The sequence below is a fragment of the Budorcas taxicolor genome, chromosome 21, assembly GCF_023091745.1.
Source record: "Budorcas taxicolor isolate Tak-1 chromosome 21, Takin1.1, whole genome shotgun sequence".
Classification (NCBI taxonomy): domain Eukaryota; kingdom Metazoa; phylum Chordata; class Mammalia; order Artiodactyla; family Bovidae; genus Budorcas; species Budorcas taxicolor.
Window position 1 is genome coordinate 46,140,188 of NC_068930.1, and position 20,701 is coordinate 46,160,888.

The window sequence follows — 20,701 nt, forward strand, 5'->3', positions numbered from 1 at the left end:
AGTATATTAAAGTAAGTCATTGTTTAGTCGCTAAGTCATGTCTGACTCTGTGCAATCCTATGGGCTGTAGCCTGCCAGGCTCCTCTGTCCATGGAATTCTCCAGGCAAGAATAGTGAAGTGGTTGCCATAACCTTCCCCAGGGGATCTTCCTGACCCGGGGATCGAACCCATGTCTCCTGCACTGGCAGGTGGATTCTTCACTCCTGAGCCACCAGGGAAGCACATAGTAAAGTATTTTTCCTCTCTTATTCTTTCTATATATAAAGGGTCAGTTCGTAATTTTAGTTCAACAAATACTTATGTTTATTTATTCTACAAATATATATTTACTTACATTGAGTGCCTTCTATAAGCAAATTACTGTGGTAAGCTCAACTGATGATTTTTTTTTTTTTTTAAGTGAGAATGAAGCCTTTTTCTTCAAATACCTTATCATCTTGTAGACTAACTCCATTGTGGTGCAGGGACTCTGAATGCTGAGGGACATGAGAACTCTTTCTTCTCTGGGCTATCAAGGAGAATTTTCATGGGAAAGCCATGTTTGGCATTCTTTTTTTTTTTTTTTTTAATGTTCCTGTAATTTTGTACATGCTGGTCCCTGGCCTGAAAAGCCATTTCCAGTTCATATTCATTTTTCAAATTCCTGCTCAGGCATGACATCGTCTAGGAAACTTTTCCCAACCTACCAGAAAAGGTTAATACTTCTTTCTGTGAGCTACTTGAACGTATATCTAGTTTGCCTCTTATTCCACTATAAGTTTACCTATCAGTCCCAACAGAAGAATCGAGTTCTTAGAGGGCAAGAAACATATCTTAAATATCCTCAAATGTTCCTTCCTACACTAACATTTGACCTGTTATATAATGCCATCCACAATCTGCTGTTCCCAGCTCAAGGCCGCTCTGATTGGCTTTCTCTCTGCCCCAGGCAAACAGGTTCTTTCACTTCTTTGAGACTTCCATAGTTTCTCTTCTCATGGTCCTCAGCATGCTGTTTTCATATCTCAGAACCCTTACCCTCACTTCTCACTTGGTAGATCCTTTTTATCCTTTGGTGCTTAGATTAAATGGCTTTTTCTCTGGGAGACTTGCTCTGACCCTATTAATGAGGTAAGCTCTTTCTAGTGTATGATTCAGTAATGCTCTGCTTCCCCTTTTGTAACTATTTTCACATTTCGTCAGTATTTTCATATTATAGTGCCATACTGTCAACTCTGTGAGTACGGGGACCACTGACCTCCTACTGTGTCCACAATGTATGAAAGTGAAAAGAAAGTGAAAATCGCTAAGTCGTGTCTGACTCTTTGCGACCCCATGGACTGTAGCCTGCCAGGCTCCTCTGTCCATGTAGTTCTCCAGGCCAGAGTCCTAGAGTGGGTAGCCATTCCCTTCTCCAGGGGATCTTCCCAATCCAGGGATCAAACCCAGGTCTCCCACATTGCAGGGAGATTCTTCACCAGGTGAGCTACCAGGGAAGCCCCCAGAACCTACAGCTGCTCACTAAATTTATACTGAATGAGTGAGTGGAGGAGGATTGTTATTAGTTTATCATGAGACTAGGGAAGGGACAGAATTCAGTCTGAAAAAAATGAGGAAATAAAAAAATGAGTGTTCAGGGTTATTCAGTTTGTCTATAGTTGAATTAATATATTTCTATGTGTCTTTGCTAGCTAGGCTCAGGTTCGGTCAAACCTTAAATACTAGGTTAAAGAATTTGGACATTCTTCTTGAAATGTTTAGAGGCATGCATAATGAATGCTGGATAGGAAACAGACAAAATTAGAATGGAACATAGAAAGAAATTAATCTTGTGGAGATAAGTAGAATAGCAGCCAGGAGTATGGAGGCAATAAGAAAGCATTAGCAATGGTCAGAGTCATTCACGGTCCAGGCTGTGACCCACCAGTGAGTCAGGATATCAATACAGTGAGAGATATAACCAAAGTTTTAAAACAATATCAGGGTAAATTGCTCTTAGGAAGAGAAAGTGTTACTTCATAGGGATATGGTCTCAGTCATAAACACATATACATGTGTTTTTGTATTAGATCAAGATGTCAAATATTTCTCTTATAAGACAGTTATAGAAACTTGCAAAAACACTAGTGTAGGTGATAGGTTCAGTTCAGTTCAGTTCAGTTCAGTCGCTCAGTCATGTCCAACTCTTTGCAACCTCATGAATCACAACACACCAGGCCTCCCTGTCCATCACCATCTCCTGGAGTTCACTCAAACTCACATCCGTCGAGTCAGTGATGCCATCCAGCCATCTCATCCTCGGTCGTCCCCTTTTCCTCCTGCCCCTAATCTATCCCAGCATCAGAGTCTTTTTCAATGAGTCAACTTTTTGCATGAGGTGGCCAAAGTACTGGAAGTTTCAGCTTTAGCATCATTCCTTCCAAAGAACACCCAGGGCTGATCTCCTTCAGGATAGACTGGTTGGATCTCCTTGCAGTCCAAGGGACTCTCAAGAGTCTTCTCCAACACCACAGTTCAAAAGCATCAATTCTTCGCCACTCAGCTTTCTTCACAGTCCAGCTCTCACATCCATACATGACCACTGGAAAAACCATAGCCTTGACTAGATGGACTTTAGTCGACAAAGTAATGTCTCTGCTTTTGAATATGCTATCTAGATTGGTCATAACTTTCCTTCCAAGCAGTAGGCATCTTTTAATTTCATGGCTGCAGTCACCATCTGCAGTGATTTTGGAGCACCCCCAAAAATAAAGTCTGACACTGTTTCCACTGTTTCCCCATCTATTTCCCATGAAGTGATGGGACCAGATGCCATGATTTTCGTTTTCTGAATGTTGAGCTTTAAGCCAGCTTTTTCACTCTCCTCTTTCACTTTCATCAAGAGGCTTTTTAGTTCCTCTTCACTTTCTGCCATAAAGGTAGTGTCATCTGCATATCTGAGGTTATTGATATTTCTCCTGGCAGTCTTGATTCCAGCTTGTGCTTCATCAAGCCCAGTGTTTCTCATGATGTACTCTGTATATAAGTTAAATAAGCAGGATGACAATATACAGCCTTGACGTACTCCTTTTCCTATTTGGAACCAGTCTGTTGTTCCATGTCCAGTTCTAACTGTTGCTTCCTGACCTGCATAGAGGTTTCTTAAGAGGCAGGTCAGATGGTCTGGTACTCCCATGTCTTTCAGAATTTTCCACAGTTTATTGTGATCCACACAGTTAAAGGCTTAGGCATGGTAAATAAAGCAGAAACAGATATTTTTCTGGAACTCTCTTGCTTTTTCGATGATCCAGTCGGTGTTGGCAATTTGATCTCTGGTTCCTCTGCCCTTTCTAAAACCAGCTTGAACATCAGGGAGTTCACGGTTCACGTATTGCTGAAGCCTGGCTTGGAGAATTTTGAGTATTACTTTACTAGTATGTGAGATGAGTGCAATTGTGCGGTAGTTTGAGCAGTCTTTGGCATTGCCTTTCTTTGAGATTGTAATGAAAACTGACCTTTTCCTGTCCTGTGGCCACTACTGAGTTTTCCAATTTGCTGGCATATTGAGTGCAGCACTTTCACAGCATCATCTTTCAGGATTTGAAATAGCTCAACTGGAATTCCATTACCTTCATAGCTTTGTTCGTAGTGATGCTCTCTAAGGCCCACTTGACTTTACGTCCCAGGATGTCTGGCTCTAGGTGAGTGATCACACCATCGTGATTATCTTGGTTGTGAAGATCCCTCCTGTACAGTTCTTCTGCGTATTCTTGCCACCTAGTGAGGGTCTAATTAGAATAATGGCAATGAAAATGAATAACATAATTAACATTTTGAAAGAAGAACAGACAGGCTTAGCAATTGATTACATAGGGTAGGGTGGTTTGGAAAAAAGTCAGAAATCAAAGGGATTTTGAGTTATGCTGCCATTCATAAATGTACCAGGAGCTAGTTTTTTACTCTCAGGATTATGGTGAACTAGAAATAAGAGATTAGATTCTCAGTCACAAATCCCTATCCTATTCTCTAAAGATTATGATTTAAAAGTGTTTGGCAAGGAAGAGACTGGTGTTGGCCTTTTTAGTACTATTCACATCACATGATATATGTGACTGTCCCTTCTCTTCACTGTACCACATTTTTTAATTTATCTATATAGTTGTAGCCTTTTATACACAGATTTTTTCTAAGTACATGGAGAGCTATATTCTTTAAGTATATCTTTTATGGTTGCAAGTTAAATTACTTTAGAAACTGTATTATAATGTTAAGGCAATAGAGTGCAGCTTATAGAGGCATTTTTACATAGTAGTTTAGAAGAGTGAACTCAGGAGAGTGAATGCTAGAATTCAAATCCCAGATCTGTCACATTTAGCAATGACCTGAGCAAGTTACTTAATCTGTGCCTCAGTTTTCTCATTCATAATATAGGAATTATAATAGTATTTCCCTCAGAGGATTGCGGGAAAAAATGAGGGCTTAGTACAGTGCTTGGAACAATCTAAACACTTGATTGACATATATAATATTATATATATATACACATATATAGTTATATATATACACATATAATGTTATATATATACACATATAATGTTATATATATACATATATAATGTTATATAATGTTATATAATTAATGTTGCTTATTATTCGTATCATGAAACATAAATTTATAATTCATAGGTGTTCATGTATTGGCCAGGGTATTTTGACTGGTCTCTTTATTTGCTAATAAGAACGTTAAAGAAGAAAATTTTTAAAAATTTAGATGAATAGGGTCTTTGAGATCTCCTTATTTGTTGAGCATTTTTGTTGGGCCTAATTTGTTCTCTTCGTATATTATTAAGTTTCTAAAGTTATTTAGAGTCTGAAATTCTGTATTACTTAAGCTTTACATTATTTAATGTCAACTAATTGGTGTCACAGACAGACCTCAAAAGTTATAATGATGCAGATTAGGTAGAATTTTATTTCTTGCTTATATAACAATACTAGTATGTGAACAGGTGAGCATGGTGGTTTTTATTCCTCAAAGTCTTTTAAGCTAAAGACGACTGCCATTTTAAAATGTGACTTCTAAGGTCACCCTTGGGCCATCCTCATTTGAGCTAGCCAGAAGAGAAAGACAGTACAGACATGTCATGGGAGATTTTTATGCACAAGGCCTAGTTGTGGCACACATACTTCTATACTTCTGTGCCCATTCTCTTAACTAAAGCTGTGTTATGTGACCACAGTCATATTTCTCAAGGAGCCTGAGAAGCACAGGATAGCTGTATGCTAAGTATGAAAGATGAGAATGGGTTTTGGTGAGCAGCTAGCTGTCTGTGCTGCAGTTGACCTGGCAACAAATATATTAAAGGTTAGTGCTGGGCACTGAACTTTTTTTCCTCCTTTTAATTAATTTTTGAAATTCTATTAATATAACTATTGCAGCCTTGCAAATAGTTAATTATTTTATAAGAGAGAGATTGGAATTTTGCTTTCCCTGTGGTTTATTTTTTCTGCTGGCTAAAAGCAAACAAAAAATTAAGAATCCTACTGTGGTATGGAACTTTGTCATATTTATTTGTAAGGGTTAATGATTATATTGTCTCCTAAGAGAAATTAGATGATCTTAGAACCTAAAATAATTGATTCTTATCATTTTTTTTTTACACCAAAGACCCCATAAGTTGTTCTGAGTGATGAGGATCAAAACTGTAGTTCATTCTTATTCTGGCACAGTCACCATTTGTGGCAGTAGGGTGTCCGTTTGGACCAGGAGTTTCACATCTTCACCCTTGAATGCCTTCAAGAGTCAAGTGTTCTTTATATCTACCTGGGAGCTTTTTCGACATCTAGTTTGTCTTTTGGACTCTGAAAGTTCAATTTTAATACCTCAAGTCTACCTACCTTACAAAGCAATTTAGAAATAGGTGACCTTACATGAAGATAGAGGCAAGCGACACATTTATTCTCTTCATTCTTGAGCATAATTTTTCCTCTGTGATCATCAAGTTGTCTCGTTTGAGTCTCTGAAAAGTTTAGTGCTTAGTCTTTCATCACTGGGCTTGAAGGCCTCGGAAGGTGCTATTAGAATTCATTCTAGGAACTCTGTTAGTTTGCACATGATGTATCTCATGTGGCTTCCTTCTTCACAACTGGACAATTTTTCCATTTTCAAAAAGTGACTTTTCTTCAGTCACAAGCTTTGTAAGACTGAGCAGATAGCATTCTGCATCTCAGCCACAGTTTTATCTTAGAGACTGAAGCTGTTTGCTCATTTTTGTCTTCCTCCAGCATCTCTCAGCGGCCCATGTATGCTCTAAGTGGGAATGCCATTCTGTGTGATTTACATGAATTACCTAATCTAACCCTCACAATAACCCTGTGAGGTAATAACATTATTTTCCCCATTTTTCTTACATGGAAACTATAGTACAGCGATGAAACATTTCACATAAGGCTGCCTATCTGTTTAGTGGGTCTCTGGGATCCTACTCTAAATGATCTGCTTTCCAGAGTCCACATTCTTTAAAAAAAAAAAAGAGAGAAAGAGAGAATTTTATTAATTGAACCCAAACCCAAGACATTGGGATTAATCCAACTCTTAGGAAGAATAAAAAAACACATTCCCTGGTGGCCCAGCTGGTAAAGAATCCACCTGCAGTGCAGGAGACCTGGGTTCGATCCCTGGGTTGGGAAGATCCCCTGGAGAAGGGAACAGCTACCCACTCCAGTAGCCATTCCAGCCCATGGGAAGTACTTCACCAACATCTGGCCTGGAGAATTCCATGGGCTGTATAGTCCATGGGGTCACAAAGAGTCGGACACGACTGGGTGACTTTCATTAACTCAATCAGGTTACAGGCCATAAAAGACAACAGCAGTAACTACACCAAATATTAATAAGACTAAGAGGCTTTTTGGAAATGGACAATTTTCTGAAATGCTTGCTGAAACTCTTTGTTAAACACAGTGTATATTACTGGTTTTATGAGGGAGTTTAGATAGCCTTGCCAAGTGAAAAAGTCGAAAGGACTGGGTGGGCCCAGCAGGACCCCTGGCAGATAAGGAGGCCTGAAGATTCAGCAAAGAAGGGTAGCCAGCAGATGATAAAGGCCCCCCAGATGCTTCCCCAGGTTTTTTGTGGCTTTCCTCTCTCAGGCAGCAGAAATCCTCTTGTGTTCCAGATCACTATCCACAAGCTTGATTTTCACATGGTTGAAAATGAGAGGGGAACTGATCAAATAAGAGTGCCCCTCATGAAGGCTGGCTTTGAACGAGCAGAGCAAGGACCTCGCAGTCTTTGATGAGATGTTGGTGAAGTACTTCCCATAAAGTAATAATGGAGTCAGCATGTGGTTCCAGGTGTTTGTGTAGATTTGTCCATAGAGGATAATGAGCAATACAGGCGGGATGTAGAAGGCCCCACAAATGGAATAGATAATGTAAGAGATCAGAGAAGTATTCACCAGGCAAGCTGATATTTCTTCATGAGCTTTAGCCTGCTGCCACAAGAGTGATGGGATGGAGATGTGGATGAAAATGGCCCAGATGATGGCAAGCATGGCAGCCACATGGCCCACTGTCTGGTGTTTACTGTTCTCCAGGGTATCAGTGATGGCCCAGTACCAGGATGGAGGCTTTGCAGCATGTGATGTCAGAAGATGACCAGATGTCACACAACTCCAGGTGTGGGCGGTTGTATGTGTGATGCTGATGAACATGCCCAAAATAGAAACTAAGGGGTCAGTCATGGCCAAGGAGCCAATGAAATAGTTGGCAGGGATGTAGAACTTCCTGGTCTTGGAGATGGTAGTAAGTACAAAGGCACTGGTAAAGAAGACGGCCAGAGAAATCTTGAGTGCTTGAAGAACCCCTCTTTCCTAAGTCCCTGGAGTTTCTGTGGCATTTGGGATCTCTTGGGAGCCACCTGCAGAATGCCTCCACTGACTGGTTTGAGGGGACATTCTAGGTGACTCTCTCTTTCCACAGACTTTCACACATACAGCTTCTTATTTCATAGCTGTCCTGCTCACAGAATAAAGTCATCCTCCTGTTTCACACTGGAGGGAGTCAGCCATCAGAACAGACTGAGTGAAAAGACCTCAAGACTCAACTATTTAAGGAACACTGAGGTGACTACCAACCAGATTCTGCATTCTTAATTGCTATTTCTGTGAATTATCTAGAGTTGAGGTTTAGTAATGTGGATATCATCAAATATCACAGGGTTAAGAAGATTAAAAAATAATTCAGCTTAAGTGTTTTGTGACCCATCTCATAGGTTGTGACAGTTAAATTAGATTACACGTGTAGAACTTAGCATAGATCTTACCTCATGACATTGTGAAGGGTAGCTCTGAATGTTATTGTTATAGTGGTAGATTTTAGAAATCATTACAACCTCTCATTTTAGAATTCAGGGCTTGGAGAAGTTAAGTCATACCTCATGGATCCAGAAGTAGTTGGTCCCTGAGAGAAGAATGAATGCAGGCCTTCCCTACTCATTGCTCTGTCTATTGCCAGACTAATTTTGAAAGAGAAAACAAGAACGCCAGTTTCATTTTTTAAAATTATAATATCTGTACACATGCTTTAAAATATACCGGAACCCCTGGTTCAAGGCTAAATGGAGAACTGAAAAGCACTTGTGAATCTAATCAATTTCAGTTATTATTATTCATTCTCTGTTTAATGGTGAGTTTTTCCTCTTCATTTTTTCTTAAATCATAGCTCTTTATCCTTGTGACAGGTTCCAGCCGGCAAGAATTTAACCTGATTGTAACCTTGAGAAATTGGATTATATAGTAGCCTGAAAATCTTGCTTGTTACTTACTTGACTCTAGGTTTAAAATGCCAAAAAGAAATTAAAACTGGAGTCTTCTGAGTTTGCTTAATTCAATACATTTAGACACAAAAATCCAGCATTTAAGGGTTGATATTTCAAGAGAGTCAATTTTTTAAAAGTTAATAAAAGAAGTGCCCTTCTGAGCCAGTGATGGATTAGAATCATGTAAGAATAGCGTGCTAAAGGTTTGTGGTGGCTGATGCTAGGCAGGCATGTAGCATTTACTTTCTTTCAGTGAAACCAGCTGAGGTAAAAAGAAAAAAGGATCTTATACTTTGATGAGACATTAAAAAATGGTTGAGCATGCTCACAGCTGCGTCTCAGTGGTTTTATGTAAATTAAGCTGTGGCAAAGCATCTGTTTTCTAATGTTTCTATGATCAAAGGATATACAAAATAGCTCTACAGTAAACACAAACAGCTTAACAACATATAAAGTATTCACACAGTTTAAAGCTTTTTGGGGGGTGAGGGGAGGGAGTGATCATGTGGATATGTATTCTTTCCTATTTAAAGAATTTTTATGAACAGCATTGTAATATGGGTATTATAAGCTTCTGTTTTATTACATTAGCTACCCCTTTTCAAAAATCATTAATTATAGAAGACTGCTCTTAAATAACTAGGGCAGTGTTTTTTAATCTTTTTAATACTGAAAGCTCTCTTTTAAATTTTCTCCCACCCAATCCCATGTTTTGAAAAAGTTGTTCAGCCACGTAGTCTGTGTATCTTAGGAAGTAATTTGTTTTCTCTTTTTAAGTTAAATAGTATGTGTGTATATCATTGTTGTATGAACTTCTGAACAGAAAGAGATAACCACACATGAGTGTTATCACACCCAGTTGATATAATTTCAACTACAAGCAAAGAAACCTGACAGTTTATCTGTCCTAAATAGTCTTAAATTAAAGGTAAATGTTTCATTTCTCTTCAATTTTTTAAAATATTCATAAATTACAGGCCCTGATAAAATTTTTGTTTTGCATTTTTAGGACCTTAGAATAACATTTAATAGGAGAACTATCAAAATAAGTTCTACAGTTCGACTTTAGTGGTCAACAGCAGCATTGTCCAATAGAAATATAATTCAAACCACAAGTGTAATTTTAAAGTTTTTAGTAGCCGTATTTTTAAAAATAGAAAAAAACAGGTGAAGTATTTATCTTTTAAATTTTTATTGGAGTATAGTTAATTTATAATGTTGTGTTAGTTTCAGGTGTACAGCAAAGTGAGTCAGTTAAACATATACATAGATATATATACACTCTTTTTCAAAAAATTTATTTTTAATTGAAAGATAATTTCTTTACAGTATTGTATACACTCTCTGTTACAGACTGTTGAGTAGAGTTCCCTGTTCTACACAGTAGGTTCTAATTATTAGTTATCTATTTCATATATGCTGGTATGTATATGTCAATCTCTATGTCCCAGTTTATCCCTCCCCCTCTTATCCCCTGATAACCATAAATTTGTTTTCTACTTCAGTGGCTCTATTTCTACTTTGTAAATAAGTTCATTTTTACACTTATTTCGCATATAATCAATATCATACGATATTTGTTTTTCTTTGTCTGACTTCACTTAATATGACAATCTCTAGGTCCATCCATGTTGCTACAGGTGGCATGATTTTGTTCTTTTTTATGACTAAATAATATTCCATTGTCTCTATGTACCACTGTTTCTTTATCTGTTCCTTTGGTGATAGACATTTAAGTTGCTTCCATATCCTGGCTATTATAAATAGCACTGCATTGAACATTGGGGTGCTTATATCTTTTCAAATTATGGTTTTTTCTGGGGATATGCCTAACAGTGGGATTGCTGATTCTATTTTTAGTTTTTAAAGGCTCCTCCATACTGTTTTCCGTGGTTTTACCAGTTTATATTCCCAGCAACAGTGTAGGTAGGTTCCTTTTTCTCCATACCTTCTCCAGCATTTGTTATTTGTAAATTTTTTGATGGTGGCCATTCTGATGTGCTGCAGTCCATGGGGTTGCAAAAGTCTGTGGGGTTGCAAAGATTAGGACATAACTTAGTGACTGAACAATAACATTCTGACCAATGTGAGGTGATACTTCATTGTAGTTTTGATTTGCATTTCTCTAATAATTAGTGTTGTGAGCCTCTCTTCCTGTGCTTTTTGGCCATCTATAATGTCTTCTTCGAAGAAATGTCTATTTTGATCTTCTGGTCATTTTTTGGATTGAATTATTTGTGTTTTTGATATTGAGCAGCATGAGCTGTTTGTTTATTTTGGAGATTAATCCCTTGTCAGTTGGAAGTTATTTTTAAAAATATAGTTAACTCAGTATATTGAAAATTCTGTCAACATGAAGTCAATATAAAACTTGAGAATCGAGCAAAAAGGGATTCCATTTAAACATACTAGGAACTCTGGCAATTCAGTAAGAAAAAATCCACATAATCAATGGAAAAAATAGAGAAGAGACCTGAGCAGTACAGAGCAGAATATACAAATGACCAATAACCATGTAAAAATATACTTACCTTCATTAGTAATTTTGACAACACAAAACCACAGTGCAAAGGAGAGCTGGGCACAGCGTCAGAAAGACTAAGAACAGACTAGAATGCAATTTGCACCTCTGTAAGTTTCTCTCACCACCTCTGACCACAGGAAAGCTTTAGAGGGTAAGGCCTGAGGCTACACTTACTCTTTCCAAATGTCATGCCACTTTACCTTTGGTGAAATTTAATCAAGAGCCATACAAGGAAGGAAATCTGGGAAATACAGTTCCCAGGACAAACAGCTTGACAATGGAACAATCCAACACCACGAGATACTACTCTGTACTTACTCTACCTGCCCAAATGAAAGAAGCCTGTTGATATCAAACATTGGTGAAGCTGTGGCATGCAACTGGTACTGTGTGAGAATGTAAATTGATTCACTGCTGGTGGGAGTATAAATTGGTAGAACTTTATTGGAAAACTGGCTTTTTTTTTTAACTGAAGTTAAATATGGATAACCTAATATCCAGGAAAAAACAAACAAACATGTATTAAAACATTAGTAGAAGCACTGTTTAATAATAGCCCAAATCTGGAAACAGCCACAGATGATCCAATGAGAAAATGAATAACTGTGATATAGTCATCATGGAATCTTAGAACTCCATGAAAATGAACTGCAGATGTATGTGATTTAGCTGGATGCATCATATAGACACAAAGGAATGTCTTGCATGACTACATTCATATCAAGTTCAAAACTAGACAAAATTTATGGTGTTAGAAATCAGGCTTTTAGTTTATACCTTTGGCGACATGTTTTGGAGAGTATAGAGGGAAACTTCTAGGGTGCTGGCTAGATTTTATTAACAGCGTCATGGTAACATGGGCCTACTTTATGATAAGTCCATTCAGTCATGCACTTATGATTTGTGTGCTTTCTGTGTGTATTCATGATATACTTGAATGAAAAAAAGTTAAAGAATAACTTACAAACTTTAAAACATTATTGACATATTTTACATTCTTTTACTTGTACCAAGTCTTTGGTTTCCACTTACAGCACACCTCAAATCAGACTAGCCACATTGTAAGCGCTTAGCAGCCACATGTGGACTAGTGGCTACCTTACGAGACATTAAAGGTCTAGAACCCCACCATTTCAGAGCTTCCTGAGTTTAGATTTTTCTTTTAGTTCTTTCCTTGGAATGTCATGTGGAAAGAATAGGGGATTATTCTTCCTGAAGACCTCATATTAATTTTACTGCTACCTCTCTTTTTATGGAATATTTTCTGTTTAAAACAGATGGTTGGTTTTGTGTGCAGGTTCACAAGATGCCTAGTAAACCATCATTTTGGATATTTGTTCTTACTGCTTTCTTGGCCACTCTTCACATGACCACCTTTTTCTAAAAACAGGCATTTTATTGATGTCTGATATACATATGAAAAGGGCATGTATTGTAGGTATATATTGCTCAGTGAATTTTTGCAGAGTGAACACACCCATTGTTTGTGTTCAAGAAACAGAACATCACCCATACTCCAGAAGCTTCTGCCTTGTGCCATCTGCTGATCACTGCCCCCAAAGCAGAACCCAAATTATAACACCATTGGTTACTTTTACGTGTCTTTGAACTTTATATAAATGAACTTTATACTTTTGTGTGGCTTCTTTTGCTTCAAATTATGTTTGAGAGATTCACTTATACTGTGGACTGTAGCTAAAGTTCTTTCTTTCTCATTGCCACGTAGCATTCCATTGTATGTTAGTCACTCAGTCGTGTCTGATTCTTTGCGACTCCATGGACTGCAATCTGCCAGGCTCCTCTGTCCATGGGATTTCCCAGGCAAGAATACTAGAGTGGGTTGCCATTTCCTTCTCCAGGGGATATTCCTGACCCAGGGATTGAATCTTGGTCTCCCACATTGCAGGCAGATTCTGTATCGTCTGAGCCACCAGGGAAGCCCTTTCCATTATATGAATATACCACAATTTATTTGTCCATTTTACTGTTAATGGACATTTAGGTAGTTTTTCATTTTTGGATAATTAGTTATGAACACTTTTATGCACATCTTTTGGTGACTGTTATGTTCACATTTTTTAACATATAACAGAGTGGAAATACTGTGCCACAGTATAGGCATACATCAGTTTAAGTAGATAACTACCAGTTCTCCAAAATGATGTACCACTTTGCACTCAGCTGAAGCTATGGGTTTTAGTTATTGTATGTCGTCATCAACATTTGATATTTGGGTTTTTAACTTTTTGTAGGCAAGGAGGTTGTTGTAGTCATAAGGACCTTTTTCTGTTCTAATCAGGTTTTAAGCATAAATGCATGGTATTTCATTGTGATGCTAATTTGCATTTCCCTGGTGATAATTAAAATTGAATACATTTCCTTGTGTTTGTCTTTGAATATCTTTTTTTATGAAGTGCCTTTTAAGTCTCTTGCTCATTTCTCTGTTGTATTTTCTTATTTTTTCTTATTGATTTGCAGGAGTTCTTTGTATATTCTAGATGAAAGTCCTTTGTTATATATGTATATTATAGCTGCTATCGCTTACTCTATAGGTGGCCTTTTTACTCTCTTAATTATGTCTTCTGACAAGTTATTAATTTTAATGTAGTCCAGTTTAACAGAACATTTTCATTTATGTTTAGTGCTTCTTTGTGTCCTGCTAAAAAAGTCTTTCCCTGCATCCAAGGTTTTAAGTATATTCTGCTGATTTCTTCCAAATATGTTATTGTTTTATCTTTCATATTAGCTCTACAGTCCATCTGGAATTACATTTTTGTGCATGGTGTGAGATAGAGGATTTTAAGGTTTCTTATTTTCTATATGGATGTCCAATTAACATTGCAGCACTGTGTCATCTCCATTATAAATTAGTGACTTTAATTTATGAGTCTGTTCTGGGCTATCTGTTCTATTCCATTACTATACAGCATTTTTTTTTTTTAAGAAATGTGGTATTTGTGTGGGAAGTTTTTAATAGAGGAAATTCCAGAGTTAAGAGGAATTACTTTGTTCAAAATAACTTAGAAAGCAGTATTAGGCATTTGTCCTTTACCTAGAAGAAGAATATCAGTAATAGAGCCAAGCTTAGGTATCACAATCTTTTAATTTCAAACATATAAAGGGTTATCTCTAAATTGTTTTGATGGTACATCTTTATGAATAAGTGATGTTTGAAAGTATATATAATTATATATATACACATATGTGGAGGTAGATTCTATTATGTATACTATATAGAGATATAAATTATATAAATATATATTATATGTACCTATATAGAGATTCTATAAGGTATACTATATATAGGCAACATTAGAAATTATATATATATCTATATGTAGTACACATTTATGAATATCTCATTTCCATTATAACACACAAAAAAGTTGGGATTAAAAAGGAAGTCATAAGGAACAAATAGAAATTCTAGTACTTTCTTCCTACACCTTTCTGTCAGCCAATATGGGCTAGATTATGTGTACTAACAACCCTCAAATTTCAGTGGCTTCAAACAACATGGGTTTATTTTTCTCATGCTACGAGTCCATTACAGTTTGGCTTTAACACTTGTCTGCATTGTTCATACTCCGGCACCCAGATGGACTGAGCAGCCGCTTTCTGGAAGCTTGCTTGTCCCAGGAAAGGAGGGAAACATGATGGGGGATCAGCAGGTAGAGCCTCTGCCTAGAGGTGGCACATGTCACTCCAGCTCATGTTCCATCCAGAACAAGATGCATGTCCTCACCTACATCAGAGAAGAGAGATGCTAGCTTTGTGCCCAGGAGAAAAATCCTGTGCAGAAAGGAACTGTGCAGGGGAAAACCTAGAGTATTTTCAGATCAGGTCAGTCGCTCAGGGGTGTGCGACTCTTTGCGACCCCATGGACTGCAGCACGCCAGGCCTCCCTGTGCATCACCAACTCCCGGAGTTCACTCAAACTCATGTCCATTGAGTCAGTGATGCCATCCAGCCATCTCATCCTCTGTCATGCCCTTCTCCTCCCACCTTCAATCTTTCCCAGCATCAGGGTCTTTTCATATGAGTCATCAGTATTGGAGTTTCAGCTTCAGCATCAGTCCTTCCAATGAATAGTTAGGACTGATTTTCCTTTAGGATGGACTGGTTGGATCTCCTTGCAGCCCAAGGGACTCTCAAGACTCTTCTCCAACACCACAGTTCAAATGCATCAATTCTTCAGTGTTCAGCTTTCTTTATAGTCCAACTCTCACATCCATACATGACTACTGGAAAAACCATGGCTTTGACTAGACAGGCCTTTGTTGGCAAGGAAATGTCTCTGCTTTTTAATATGCTGTCTAGGTTGGTCGTAAGTTTTCTTCCAAGGAGGAAGCGTCTTTTAATTTCATGACTGCCGTCACCATCTGCAATGATTTTGGAGCCCCCCAAAATAAAGTCTGTCACTGTTTCCATTGTTTCCCCATCTATTTGCCATGAAGTGATGGGACCGGATGCCATGATCTTCATTTTCTGAAGGTTGAGCTTTAAGCCAACTTTTTCACTTTCCTCTTTTACTATCATCAAGAGGCTCTTTAGTTCTTCTTCACTTTCTGCCATAAGGGTGGTGTTATCTGCATATCTGAAGTTATTGATATTTCTCCCAGCAATCTTGATTCCAGCTTGTGCTTCCTCCAGCCCAGTGTTTCTCATGATGTACTCTGCATATAAGTTAAATAAGCAGGGTGACAATAAACATACTTAACGTACTCCTTTCCCAATTTGGAACCAGTCTGTTGTTACATATTCAGTTCTAACTGTTGCTTCTTGACCTGCATACAGATTTCTCAGGAGGCAGGTCAGGTGGTCTGATATTCCCATACTTTTAGAATTTTCCAGTTTGTGGTGACCCACACACTCAAAGTCTTTGACATAGTCAATAAAGCAGAAGTAGGTGTTTTTCTGGAACTCTCTTGCTTTTTCATTGATCCAACAGATGCTGGCAATTTGATCTCTGCTTCTTCTGCCTTTTCTAAATCCAGCATGAACATCTGGAAGTTCACAGTTCACCTACTGTTGAAGACACCCAGCTTGGAGAATTTTGAGCATTACTTTGCTAGTGTGTGAGATGAGTGCAATTGTGTGGTAGTTTGAACCTTCTTTGGCATTGCCTTTCTTTGGGATTGGAATGAAAACTGACCCTTTCCCCTCCTGTGGCCACTGAGTTTTCCTATGCTGGCATATTGAGTGCAGCACTTTCACAGCATCATGTTTTAGGATTTGAAATAGCTCAACTGGAATTCCATCACCTCCACTAGCTTTGTTTGTAGTGATGCTTCCTGAGACCCACTTGACTTTGCATTCCAGGATGTCTGGCTCTAGGTAAGTGATCACACAATTGTGATTATCTGGATCATGAAGATCTTTTTTGTATAGTTCTGTGTATTCTTGCCACCTCTTCTTAATATCTTCTGCTTCTGTTAGGTTCATACCATTTCTGTCCTTTATTGTGCTCATCTTTGCATGAAAAGTTCCCTTGGTATCTCTGATTTTCTTGAAGAGATCTCTATTCTTTCCCATTCTATTGTTTCCTCTGTTTCTTTGCATTGATCACTGAGAAAGGCATTCTTATCACTTCTTGCTGTTCTTTGGAACTCTGCATTCAAATGGATATACCTTTCCTTTTCTCCTTGGCCTTTCGCAAAAAACTGTCACCTCTGAAATGACAGATTTCAGAGCATACATTTACTGGATTTGTGTTTGTCAAAGAAATAAACACACAAAGAAAAATCCTTTTAGTTTTTCTATTCCATGTTACTTTTAAAACCCTTCAGTCTTGAAAAATGAGTCTCCTGCAATTATAAGCATAGCAGTCTCTCTTGCTTATCCTCTTCAGTGGCATCTCTGCACTCATACGACCTACATACCTAACATGGCCTGCAGCCCCTACCTTTCAAGCCTCATCTTGCACCACTCACCCCATACCTCAGCCATACTGCCTTTCAGTTCCTTGAAGCAGACATGCTTCTACTTCCTTTTTGAGTGTGTTTCCTCGCTTTTCCTTGTTTTTAACCTGCTTACTCTTTAACTGTTGGATCAATGTATCAAACATTTCCCCACTCTGTGACTGCCGTAGTAAATAGAGTCCTTTCTTCTCTAGTCTCGTAGTAAGTACTCTGTACTTTGCTTCTAGAGAAACTGTTCTCGTTTTTAAAATCAATTTTTGCACTAATTATTCAATCTGTTTCTCCAGTTAGCGTGCAAGCTCCAAGTTGATTTTGTTCACTACTGTGTGCTGCTTCTTGTGTTTAGCCTAGTTATTAGCATATAATAGCATAGCAGTAAATCCTGAGTTTGATTACAGTTTTATGTCTGTGACATTTATGTAGTCTATACAGGGAATGTCTGAGACATTTATACAGTCCATAGGAAACGATTTTCTAATAAGTTAATCACAGACAAACTGCAAATATACTCTTGCTCCATGTCTCTCTATCTTGGAAAGCCTAAGAGGTTCCAGAGAAGGAATACATTTCACATTCTCTCTGAATTAGAATATACCCTTCTTTAAATTTTCATGTTGCAATTTTCTTTCTTCTCCTTCTTGAGTGACAATTTTACTTATATTATTTTTATAAATATATATAATTTTATTTGTATAAAATTTTATTTTATAAAAATATGTGATTTTATTTATATTTATGAAAACTTTACAGTTAGGGGATATATACATTCAACATAAATGGTAGTAAGACAGCTCAAGTAACGAGTGTGTTATGTAGACATAGTGAATAAAATAAGCTGTGTGATATTTAGCTGGGTTTTCCTTAACTTTCTGAAGATGGCACTGAATTACCAAAACATGGTATGATTTATTTTTTGTGACAGTTTCCATCAGCAAAAGGGCATATAATGCATGGAAAATGCTTACCTACAAATTTATATCCCTCACTATTTGTCTTCATTTACATATATCATAGGAAACTTTACTCTTTCCTGTTTCTCTTTTCAGAAAGAATAACACATTTGATCACCTTCTTGTTGATATATTTAATTGTGGACTATCAGTGCTATTCTTCATTTAAAATGCAAATGTTCTAATAGAGATATCTCCCATAACGATAAGTGTATTGGTGGGATTGGTAGGATGATATGGACATTGTTACCTATAAGCCTCTGATAGTGTTTTCTGCATTTTTACTCTAGGAGACAACCAGGCTTCCTATAAATAAGGAGTAAGATTAAAAGAATCATAAATAGAGCCTGTCTGTTTATTCAGCTGTTTATGAAATATCTCTTTTGAAGCTGGGGAAACTCAGAAAGAAATGAACACTTTGTATGTAGCTTTAAATTTTTGCTTCAAGTAATGACATTTTGAAAAGAGCTAAGTTTCAGTCTTTTGCTGTGTCAGTTTTCTCATCTTTGGAAAGGATATGCTAACAACCCATCTCATAAAGTTCTATAAAGAGACAGTAAGATAATGCATATACAGCCGTTATCCCAAGGCCTGACCTAGAATAAGTACTCAGTGTATGTTGCTGGGAATGATTGAGGGCAGAAGGAGAAGAGGGCGTCAGAGGATGAGATGGCTAGATGACATCACTGATGCAATGGACATGAACTTGGGCAAACTTTGGGAGATGGTGAGGGACAGGAAGGCCTGGCATGCTGCAGTCCATGGGGTCACAAAAAGTTGGACACGACCAGGAGACTGAACAACAACATATGTTAGCTGTTTTCTACAGTGAGGCTTTGTCCACAGTTAGCCTCTTAACTGTGTCTTTTCTTTTGTTGCTTCCTGCTTATTTTTTCCATGCTGACCTCAAAGTAAAATTCTGAAACAGATCTGACTGTGTATCACTGCCTCTTCAGTGCCATCTCTGTTGTTTCAATAATAAAATCCCAAATACATGGATAGCATTTGGCACCTTACCATCTGACCTCGACCTTTCTACCAAACTAACTTCTGCCTTGTTACCTTTGCTGGACTGCAGCCAAAATAGGCCCTATGAATCAAAATTCACTGCCTTGGCTTGTTCCCTTTTCTGCTGCCTAGAGTTCCTACTATAGGCCTCAACCCCTCTTCTTACACTCAACCTGAAGAAACAGTTCTCTGTGGGAAACCCAGAGATCCCTGTTATTCTTCCAAAACAGAGTTTTTGATCCCCATGATTTATAATTTTTTGGCAACTATCTCATTATTCGAGTTAATGGCATCTGTCTTGCTCTCCCACTAGCTTGAGTTGTTTAAGAGCAGAGACCATTACTTATTCATCATAGTATCTCTGAAACCTAGTAGGCACACAGTAGAAGCTTGTTGAAATAATGGATTGAAATTCAGTTTAATTTTGTTTTGATTTCAATGTGTCTTTATTATTCTAGGTTCTGGGCCTGGTCCAAAATATGAGTGTTTTCCAGTGTCCAAAATGTAAACACAAAACTCATATTTTTGGTGCTGATGGTGCAAGGAGACTAGCACGGACCCTTGATCTTGATATTCTAGGTAAGACCACCGGATATTCATTTGCAAAGGAAAGAGCATGGCGATGAAGATCATCTCAAAGTGATGAAATGCTTTTGGCTTGGTGTTTTGAATTAAGTTAGTATAGTGCACTTCTCTGTGTTAACCTTTCTTTGGCTTTTTGTGATACTTCATTCGTGGAACACATTTTGAATAGGGGGTTTGTTCTGCCAATTACAACTCTTGCTGTAGATGAAAACCGCCCATAACCTGAATTTGCAAAGCAAGTTTTGTGGTTTGAGTGCTCTGATTTGAAGCCCACATTTTAAATAATGGTCTTCAGTTTGTTTGCTAAGTTGGGAAGACATCTCTTAGTATCAGCAGAAAGTGAAGGTGAAAGTCACTCAGTGTCTTACTCTTTGCGACCCCCATGGACTCTATACAGCCCATGGAATTCTCCAGGCCAGAATACTGGAGCGGGTAGCTGTTCCCTTCTCCAGGGGATTTTCCCAACCCGGGGATCGAACCCAGGTCCCCTGCCTTGCAGGTGGATTCTTCGCCAGCTGAGCCACAAGGGAAGCCCAAGAATACTGGAGTGGGTAGCCTATCCCTTCTCCAGTGGATCTTCCTGACCCAAAATTGAAACAGAGTCTCCTGCATTGTGGGCAGATTCTTTACCAACTGAGCAGACATATACAGAAATACCTATTTCATATGTTGTGGCAGTCTTTGGAAGTGTCAGTTCTTGATGTGCGTGGAGAAATGCTTTCCTGATCAGTTCTGAATGTATAAGTCCTCTGCTCCAGAAAAAACGACATTTACTGTTTTCTGTAATCTTTTTATGCCATGTCTATGAAGATGGCACCTGAAACTTACCTTGTCTATACTGTTCATGTTACTGAATTGAAGAATTAATTAGTAATTGAAGGAGAAGTAAAGTCATGTGTTAAAGGAGCAAAACACAGATTTTAGATAAAACAT

The 20,701-nt window shown here is 38.0% G+C and overlaps 1 protein-coding gene across 1 annotated transcript in view; it reads left to right on the forward strand.

The window, feature by feature from the left end:
• Positions 1 to 20,701, forward strand: part of NUBPL (NUBP iron-sulfur cluster assembly factor, mitochondrial) — a 227,004-nt gene that overhangs the window by 188,339 nt on the left and 17,964 nt on the right. The window contains exon 9 of the mRNA XM_052659947.1: positions 19,642 to 19,762. Coding sequence (XP_052515907.1) covers positions 19,642 to 19,762 — 121 coding nt within the window. The remainder of the gene's footprint in view (positions 1 to 19,641; positions 19,763 to 20,701) is intronic.